General features: G+C 40.2%; 1 protein-coding gene across 1 annotated transcript; it reads left to right on the forward strand.

Moving 5' to 3' along the window:
• Window positions 1-223: 223 nt before the first annotated feature.
• On the forward strand, window positions 224-1,479 carry LRRC3B (leucine rich repeat containing 3B). The gene has a single exon (XM_082499692.1). It carries the CDS (start codon window positions 381-383, stop codon window positions 1,158-1,160), a length of 780 nt encoding a protein of 259 aa, XP_082355818.1. The 5' UTR covers window positions 224-380; the 3' UTR covers window positions 1,161-1,479.
• Window positions 1,480-10,528: the final 9,049 nt, after the last annotated feature.

Raw genomic sequence — 10,528 nt, forward strand, 5'->3', positions numbered from 1 at the left:
TTAAAAATGTACTGGGGATTCATGTACTAAACTCAGATTAATGCTAATAAAAGTTACCTACATAAATTCTTTGGTGCACTGATAGGGTAATAGATCATTTATTTAGTGTTGCACTTCATGTTGACTTTGTTTTATTTCTTTTTTTTTTTTTTTAATGACAACAAAATTGGGATTGGAGTTTATGGTATAAGGACCTTGTTTTCCTTCCTCTCTGTAGGTGCGCTTCTAAGAAGGGTATTGACCATGAGGAAGCCCACATGTTAGTCATTTTTTCCTAATCCCACTGAAGAAAATGAAGCTACATTTCAGCTTTGCGGATCCTTTTCCCACCACTGTTGGCTGAACAAGAAGTGGTCGTGTGATTATGCTGACAGCCCAGCATGCATTTGGTAGACCTGTGGTTAACTCGTTCCCTCTCCATGTGTCTGCTCTTACAAAGTTTTGTCCTCATGATACTGTGCTTTCATTCTGCCAGTATGTGCCCGAAAGGCTGCCTCTGTTCTCACTCCGGAGGTCTGAACGTCAGCTGTAGCAATGCCAACCTCAAGGAAATACCCAGAGATCTTCCTCCAGAAACAGTCTTACTTTATTTGGACTCCAATCAGATAACATCGATCCCCAATGAAATTTTTAAGGACTTGCACCAACTGAGAGTCCTCAATTTATCAAAAAACGGGATTGAGTTTATAGATGAACATGCCTTTAAAGGGGTGGCAGAAACCTTGCAGACTCTGGATTTGTCCGACAACCGGATTCAAAGCGTGCACAAAAACGCTTTCAACAACTTAAAGGCCAGAGCCAGAATTGCAAACAATCCCTGGCACTGTGACTGCACGCTGCAGCAGGTGTTGAGGAGCATGGCCTCCAACCACGAGACGGCCAACAACGTCATCTGCAAGACTTCTGTCCTGGATGAACACGCGGGGAGACCATTCCTCAATGCTGCCAACGATGCTGACCTCTGCAACCTTCCTAAAAAGACTACCGATTATGCCATGCTGGTCACCATGTTTGGCTGGTTCACCATGGTGATCTCATATGTGGTTTATTACGTCCGGCAAAATCAGGAGGATGCAAGGAGGCACCTTGAGTACTTGAAATCCCTGCCAAGCAGGCAAAAGAAACCAGACGAAGCCGATGACATTAGCACTGTGGTATAGTACTCTGAATACAATGACTGCCTTTGTGATGGAAACTAGGTTTGGATGACACTAAAATCAGAGGTTTACTTCTAACGTTCATTGTAAACATTAAGACTTTGGGGTTTCTTTTTTTCCTGTTTAACTGAATTACGCCACTGTTGAGCTTTCTAACAGAAAGTTTTGTCCGGGCGGTATACTTTAATTATTTCTCTGGTGGTATCCTAAAGCAAGTGAATTAATATGTAAACATTAGTTTAGACCCATTCCACTATTTAATAACGAAATTTATTTTTTTAATTTAAAAACCAAATAAAAGCTTAAATTTGAACCATGTAAACCAGAGTAATTTATTGATCAGAAACCTGTCCAGTGCCAGAGCACGCTTGGTTTGATCAGTGCTCACAAGGTAGAAGAGAGGAGCGATGACGAAGTGGGCTGTGAGAGGTGTGGGAGCAGAGTCCCCAGGGGCACTTCTCTCCCTGGGGTGCACAGTGAAGTGTTTGTGAATGGTAGCCCATTTTGGGGGCTGCTTGCCGTGACGGGAGAGGGGCGCAGTGTGAGGAGAGCAGAGTGCCCTGACTCCAGGTGTAAGGGATCGATGCTTGGGTTAGACCTCGGAGGACATTTCGGCACCGCTGGGAAAGAGCCAACGTGCAGGAGCTCCATTGCAGCACATCAAAGCAAGGTAAGTGGGGAAATGCGGCAGGTTTCATCTTACACCCACTTATTGCCTCCCGTGAGCTTCAGGCAAGTGTCCCCAGCACTGGGGAGGACAGCGAGAAGGCAAGCGCAAACTTAATATACTGTTCAAACTAGAGTACCAGTAGTAATAATTTAAAAAAAAAAAAAAAATTAAATAAAATTAGTCCTTTTTATCTGTATATTAGCTTGTAACTAAAAGTGACTTTATTTTTTAGGGTGCCGCCTTTTTTAAAAAGATGAATAAAATAAGTGAATATCTAGGCTGGGCATATTCTATTGAGTGTTAGAAAATATTTTTGTATGATTTTACAGATAAATGCTTAGGAAAATATAAAGCCCATGCAGTTAAACTCAGCCTTGGATATGAAATGGATATTTTAAAGCTCTGCTGTCTTTAAAAACATGATGGTTTTCTCTTTTCATAGATCAAGTTTTCAAAGGGAACAAATTCACAAGAACGTATTCCTCCTGTCCTTTATTACCGTAATAAAATGATTCTTGTCTCTGAGTCCCTATAGATCCAGTCTAACTGACATTGGCATATGAATTGCAGAAGAGTGGATTAAAAAATTTATAAAATGCTGCTTTGCAAAAACAAGTGTTAAAGGACAGCCTTAAAAAATTCAAAAAACTCCAGACATATCTCCCATTAGATTATCCATTATTTCAGCTTACAATTATACTCTTTTATATTTTAGAGGGCACAAGCTTGTTTATCTTATTTCTTTCAGAACATTGTTAAAAGAATATCTAAAATTTGTTTCAAAAAAGGTGAGAGAACAGGAAAAAGAAGGATTAGTTTTTTTAAAATGTGCATAGACTCACCTTTTATGTCATCTTTATGGGCTGAGTCCTGCCTGAGTACCAGTTCTTGTGACTGACTTAGCTATTTGCATTGTTTTATCTCAGCGAATAGTTTTTGGCATATTAAGAGAATGTTAATGTTTTTAAAGGGCACGGTCTGTCCAAAAAATATCTGCTTTCTGATACTTCTGCCTCCTTCCTCCCCTCACCCCCCACCCCACCCCCCCGCCAAGTAAAAATTTTATTTTCTAAGGAGAGGAGGCTGTTGATTACATATCCTGCTTAGTTTACATTTTACACCTTTCTTTTTTCAAGCTCTGTCTTGCTGAACTTTCCAGCACCGCCAAAGTGCCGCCCCCGGCTCCCTGAGCTCTGGGTGGCCTCCTGCAGGAACCAAAAGCACTAGGGCTAAATACACATGGGAATCTGAAGAGAGCAGATAAAATGTTATATTGTACTGGCAGTATAACGAACCCTACTGAATGGGACATGTCATGCCTCTGTGTAGGCTGAGCCAAGTTCATTCCTGATATAATTCTCCTAATTTCCCTAAAATCTCCTTCAGGGTAAAATTTGTCTTGTTTCTATTGCTGTGTTCCCCAAGTGATGTTTAAGACCCCAGCTACTATGCTACTTTTGGAGAAAGCAGGGGGGACTAGCCAAAAGAAGGGACTGAGATCAAGGTATTAATTTAATCAAGAATTCAGTGCTGTTTATTCACAACTAAATGCAGGATTTTTCCCACAAAATTTGGACAAAATTATTTTAACAGCAACATTTGCAAAAATCTGGACAGCCTTAAAAACACTTGCACGTTTTTAAAATTTGCTTTCAAGCAGTGGGGTTTTTTTTAAAAAAAAATTCCTCAAACTGACTGACAAAACTATAAATAATTTATCTTTACTTTTTTCTGGTTTTCCATTTTTTCCACTCTGTTACATGATCCATAAGACTGGTTCTGGAGCTGGTACAGCTTTGCCCCAGCTGAGCTTCTGACTCTACGTGTTCAAATCCTGACCAAAACCAATTTAAACCAAGTTAAGCAGTACTCTGTTGAAAGGCTCTGGGGGGATGGTTTCATATCAGTTCTCCAGGTCTACTGATTTTCTTTAATTCATTCCCTATCAAACATCTCTCCTCACAAAACTTTTCCATTCTTCTTTTAAAGCTGGTACTGAAATCTCCATTTAAGTCTGAGAATCAAGGCAACGGTCTGACAACCAATAGATGCGAACTCGTCAAGCTGAATTTAGCTGACGAGGAAAATGAATTAAATCACTGTTCCTCAGCTATGTGGACTTGACAGTGCTAGTAGTCCTGACAACTTAAATATTTGAGCTACATCTCTTTGTTTCGTTGAAGAGAAACAGAAAAGAAAGATAAAAACCTTTCGCGTATAAGACACTTTGTTTTTATCCTGTTTACTGCGCACTTTTCTGTCCAAAACTACCATCTGTAGAAAAGCCTGCATGCTGCCCTTGGAAGTCAGTGGCACAAACTTTATAAACTTTGATTCCAAAATACTTCGAGGAGTTACTTTATTTACCAAAACAGTTTTGCTCAAAAATTAGTAATGTGGTATATTTTTAGCTGTGGTACCTTAGTGTGTAAATACAATGAAATGAAATAGGTTTTTCCATATTCACAGGAGAGAGTGTATGCCAGAAAATAGAGGGAAATGCATAGCACAGTGATTCTTAGATTATTTTTTTTTCATTAAGATGCTTCAGGAAAAGTAGAACTAAGGCTCAATAGATTAAATGTGATTCATTTCACTACCCTGATTTTGTAAAAAACTTCCTTGTTTTTGTTTCTAAAGGGTAAAGGATAACTGTCAACTTTTTTTTTTCTTAAAACTAATGCTGATTTTTCTCTACTAATTTTTTGGTGGCGTTATGCTCTGTGGGTAAGCTCTGTGATGGTGCATTTGGGCTGTCTATGTTTAGTCTTATACTTTATACTTTTATTCTGTTCTCAGTTTTGTACAGAATTAGATACAGGTATCTTGAACATTAACATACATTATGTTTTTAAGTCTTCAATAGCAACATTTTGCACTGCAGTTCCCTTAAATTTCAGGGGCTGGGAACAAACAGAAAAGTGTGGTGGCGCAGGTTCTGGTCTTCCCATGAAGGAAAGAGGAGAATCCTGGTTTACCAAAGAGATGCCATACAGAAAATCCACCAGTGTTTTTCAGTTTGAAAGGGTCAAATTGTAAGCATTAGGAAGCAAGGAAAAAAAAAAAAAAAAACAACCAAAAAAAAACCCTACCAACAAAACTGAGAAGTAAAAGGAGCAGCTGGAGGCTAAAATGCTGGAAGATATCATGGAGTCTTGCAGCATGTTTAGACGTGCAGTGGGGTCTCAGAGTGAATCGAAATCAATTTTAAAAAGGGTGTCCCTCTACTTCCCCACCTGGAAAAAAGCTAACATTGCTAAACAAGAGCAAATGAGATTTCAGGAGTCTTTAAACTGTAGGAGTGAAATCTGAAGAACAAAAATAGAAGAGGGTGTGAATTCTGGTGGGGTTGGATGTAAAGCCATAGTATGGCCAAAACAAATCGGAACGTTAATTTGTAAGCAAATCATAAACAGAAATCCCACTGCAGCAAGGGCCAAGAGCTAATTGGGTACTAGGGGAGCGCTGTGGGTAGATTGGACAAATGTTCTGAAGGAAACTAAGCTAGCATGTGAGAAGGGGAAAAATCATCCTACAACTTAGTTACTGGTTCAGAGATAAGAAACAAAACTAAGAAGAAATTGTCTGTTTTCTTGAAGGAGGGTGGTTACTGACATTTCTGAGAAGGTGTCCCAAAGATCTCAGAATGGGACCGGTGCTGTGCAACGGGCTTCTGAGTGATCTGGAAAAGGGAGTTATTAATGAACTGATAACATTGGTGGGTGATAAACAGTTATTGAGGGCAGTCCAACCTACAGCTAACTGTGAAGAAATACAGAAGGTTCTCACATTTCTAAGTTAGCAGATGATGATAAAATGAAGGTTGGATTTGGTGTGAATAATTGCAAAGTACTGCAGATGGCACATCCTTAGCTATGAACACAAGGATATTCTCTAAATTGGCTATAATCGAGTGGAAAAAACATCTTGGAGGCACAGTGGGAAGCTCTTCGATGACAAACACTAGAAATTATTCGGAGGGAAATAGACAGCCAAACACTGTGGTGGAATGGCATGATAAACTATTGAATAAAATCTGTGATGAACCCATATCTGGAACATTGCATTTAGTTCAGGTTCTCCTCCAAAAAAGTGGATCTGTAGTCTCCAAACTACAGAAGATGTAGAGAAAGGCAATAAGATAGTCAAGTTGTTTCCATCGGAGAAGACATCAAACATCCCCAAGCATAGGTATGAGATGCCAGAAGAAGACACAGTAAAAACAAGTAGTACACAAAAGGTAACTTTAGAAGGACTGATCTTTGTTTCTTGCAACAGAAAATGGAGCAATTCTGATATTAAAGAATACTGGGCAGCAGGTGGTTTTTGGGGTTGTTTTTTTTAATATTTTTTGTTCAATAGCATGCGTTTAAATGGTAAAGTACAGCATACCGTAGAGAAGAAAACACATATTCAAAGGTAGGACTCCACAAATTCATGCAAGTCAAGGTTGCCAGAGGTTATTTAATATCGATGTAGACACAATTCTCAAGAAGGAAAGCTCCTGCTTAACCCAGGAAGCAGAGGTGGTTTCCCTAGGAAAGGCTCGCAAGCCTCTGCTTCTCTCTGAGGTGCTGTTGTGGGTGTTTGTTGAAGAAGGGAAGGTGGGCTTGATTTTATGATATTTTATGCTCTCATGCCTCTGGCAGGATGCAAACCATGCTGCGCTGCCCTCCCTGTGAGGCAGGAGGGGGCATTTCTTGTGCGGACGAGGAGGTCCCACATGCGTGGAGTGGGAATGAAGCCCAGGAAAAGGAAAATCACATTTAACTGTTGGTGTCTCCTCGCTGTGAATCGCAGCGCTAACTGCCAGGCAGGGTCCGGGCGCTGCGTGGTGAGTTGTGCCAAGGCTGTGTTAACTAGAGGCGTGACAGCTTTTCACTGGGGACCTGTGGGAAAGTTACTGAGATCTTTCCTGACACATCGAGGTGCTTTGATACTACTCTTGCAGCTCACCTTGTGGTCCATCTAAAAGGGATGGGGATTTCTCTATAGGGTCATCATTAAAACACCGCTAAAGCCTTGCTTTTCGCAAAGAAATCCCTTCCTCATTGTCTGGTTTTTTCAAGTGAAAACTGGTGTGATGATTTAATGAAAGTACAAGTACTTCACGGTGCCACTTATGATGAGTAAATACCCTGGCATCTTCGGTTTGCCAGTTTTGGTTTGCCCGAGTCAGTTAACTTCAGGAGTGAAACCAACCAACAAGCACTAAAACCAGAGTGTACGTGCTGTACCATGGCGATATATGAAGTAGGTGGGTTTTTTGCATGCCAATACATAAATAAGTATGTATGTTTGCACGGCATCCATGCGTCTCTCAAATTCACTCGTATTTCCCTGCTGTTAGTTGTGTGCATGAGTGTGTCAGATATGCGTACACACACGCACGTCAATAAAACAGGAACGCTTCGGATGCTTTCATTTCCCCTATTTAATCAGGAAGCAGGTTGGTTTGTTGCTTTGATGGCATGATTCACACCGCTTCCGAGCCAAGTACACCTCCGTCCTTCAGCTTTTCGCAATGCTGCCCCTGGTCCCAGCACCAGCTGCACGTGACGTGGAAGAAAAGGGGGTGACTGGCACAGCTCATCCTCTTTCTCAAATCCTTAGTCAAATCCATCGCTTACCATTTAAAGCTGTTAAGGACCTTTGTACACAACCTTTTGTTTTCCTTCTGGCCCACAGCAAGCGATAGGGTTTTCTAGAAAGAGAAACGGTCACGTGGCTGATGTAACGCCTTTTAGCTCGTAAGAAACAGTCCTGTTTTTGTAAAAACCGGAGAGTGCAAATGTGGCTAGTGTCCCTGGATCTGTTCTTCTCTCTGCGCTTGTTAATGAGTAGGTTCTTGGCGTTACAGTGTGTTTGGCTGTGTTTTTCTCCTAGGAGATAGTTATGCCCCTTGGAGGAACTTTCTTGAGATGGTTGTGAGTCCAAATACAGCTGCTAAATCCAACAAAAGTTCCAGAATGAAAAATGAGATGGTTTTAAGCTTTCCCTACTGCAGGGAAACTTGACTAGTAGTTAAGTATTTGGGAATTCAAACATCTGTATTGTTCTTAATGCTGCTGTGAGGTTTCAAACGCACATTGTGAGCATCCTGCTGGTTTGATGGGGCAGTCTGCAAGCAGATTTCATAAAGATGCAACAATTTCCAAAGCCTGTTAGTGGCAGATTAAACTGGGCATTGAGGGGAAATATAATTAAAAAAACTAAGAAAAAAGGTCCATACGTTGAACAGTCTGTTTAGATATCTCGATCCTTCACAATTATTAGTCTCTGCCTTTTAATCAAAGAGTACGTGATTATTAGACTTTTTCATAGCTCCGTCTTAATTTGGTAAAATAGGTCTTTTTAAACACATCTGCCCTAATACTAGTAGTATCTGACCTGACAGTACTAGTATTTAAAAGGCTATTGAAGTTTAACATATTAGCTAAACCTCATCTGCACTGAGGTGTGTTTGTATGCCTGTCTGCTTATCTGCAAAAAAATATTTAGGTGTATATTAAAAATTTTGCTTACATAGGTGTGGCTATGGTACCATGCTCTTTCAGATGTGCTCTGAAAGTTTTTAACCTAAAAAAACAAGGAAAAATTGGAAAGGAAAAACAGACTCCAGAACTTTCAGGTCCTCTTCACAAATCAAAGCTGGACAAAAAGGAGGAAACAAAAGCCCGAGCACAACCTATTCTTTTTTCTTCCTTTGAGGATTAGCTTTGTGCTCAGTGCTGCATTTCATGGCTTATCAATTTTTTATTTCTGTACCTAAGCCAGATTAACATTCACTTTCAGCAAAGTCTCTTATAAATGGAGTTCTCGGCAGCAGAGAATTCTGAGGCATATCAAGTTGGCTGAAAAAAAACTGTGACTGCAACAAATAAACTCTCTAGACAGTATTTCTATACCCTGTTAATTAAATTTAGTGGCAAAGGAAGAGTTGTTGTTGAATTAAGGTAATGCTAGAGAGATTTCAGATTCTCAAGTAGATGCTGGCTTTTATATTCTTAATGTGACTGTTTATGGGGCAACCAACACACCTTTTTGCTGTCCTATTTCAGAAGCTACGGGTCTGGTTGCTATTGCGGAACACAACACCCCTTATCTCTCTTCGTGCAGTCTCTAAGGATGAGAGCTTTGGGAAACACCGTACCTGGGAAATGCCCCCATAGAGCAGTTTGCTCAGAGTCCCACCTCAGCGCTGGCAGCCGCATTATTTTAGACCATATGTAAAAGGAGGGAAACTGCTGTTTGGATGACATCTGTGAACCCTCTTGAAGGGACTTGGTTAACACTAGTAGCAGTTACACCACAGCTCAGGATCCCAGACAGCTCATCCCTTAAAACCATAGGGTGCTTTTTTTTTTGTTTTTCTGACGGGGCATCCTGACATGTTGATGAAGCTGAATTATCTGGGTAAGCCGATTTCATGGGTACTTTTCTACAGAATGACACAAGTTAGTTTTGGGGCATCGAACTCTCCGGTACTGTAAACTGAAAAACACCAGCATAGCCAGTTTGATTTTCAAGAAAGGGGTGTCTAACCACATCACGGCTATACTCAAAATGTTATAATCTTTTGTTGTGTACTATTACCTTTGTGGTTGAATAGTCTTCATAGCTCTTCATATTGAATCTTCAGCAAGATTGTTTTGAATTACCAAAAATTGTTTCCTATTGCTATGAATGGTAGATCTCACTGGGAAATATGAACATGGGTGGTCATAGATTGTCTTTTCTCATGGTTTTTGCAAGATTCGTGAACTGATTAATGCACTAGGTTTTTTTACAAAGAAAATTATACACGATGTGTATACACAAGCTTTTTTAAAAAATGTCTGGTCAATAAATGAACAAAGTGGAATTTATGGTATTTTATTCTGAAGTGGAAAAAGACAGACTATCTGTTTGGAAGGGCTGGGTAATGTACAAAGGTATTCTGTCAAAAGACAAGCTCTGCAGTACCTTGAAACGTTTATTTCTCTTCCAAAACTGTGGCAATGCTGAAACTATAGTTGGAAGCATCATGCTAGATGCAAATTGTAATGCTGAAAAGAATTAATTTTTAGATAATAAAAGATCAATCTCTATCTTGGGTTCTCACATTGTGATGTACCAAAATTCTTGGCTGAACTTGAATTTGTGCTTTCTTTGTTAGCAGACTTCCTTCGCAAATCCAGGAATGCACTTTGGGCTGTATGTTGAAACAGAAGTTTTGCCGTTGCCATGGGATCAGCATTTCTGCAATAAATGTCTTCTTGATACAGGGTGAACTGACTGATTGTTCTGGAAATTGCTGTTGTACTGAAGGGGTTAATGTGGGTTTAACCTCTAAATAATGACATCACACAACTCTGAAGTCGTGCACCCTCAGACTTCTGGAGTGGCAACGAGGAACTAGCCTTATGCTGGTGACAAACAGCAATGACAATTGTCTTAACTTTTTATCGTTTATATGATAAAAGACAGATGGTGTCTTTTTGTATTTGGCTGTACGTGGACCTCTCTGGAATCTGTAAGTGTGCGCATACTGGGGCAGGCTTCTTCAGTGTAGGAAAAATAGTATTTAAGCGGGTTGACTGCACGTTATTAGCTTCCAGTAACGGGTCACTGTTCAGCCAGCATCACCCACAAAGTTACGTTACAGCAAAACTGCTGGAGTCAGCAGGCTTCTGGAAAATAACCGCCATTATTGTTTAAA

Source organism: Vanellus vanellus (genome assembly GCF_965231255.1).
Source record: "Vanellus vanellus genome assembly, chromosome: 2".
NCBI classification, from domain to species: domain Eukaryota; kingdom Metazoa; phylum Chordata; class Aves; order Charadriiformes; family Charadriidae; genus Vanellus; species Vanellus vanellus.

Coding starts and splice junctions, on each gene's coding strand:
- LRRC3B (XM_082499692.1), top strand. CDS start 381: ATGCATTTGGTAGACCTGTGGTTAACTCGTTCCCTCTCCATGTGTCTG.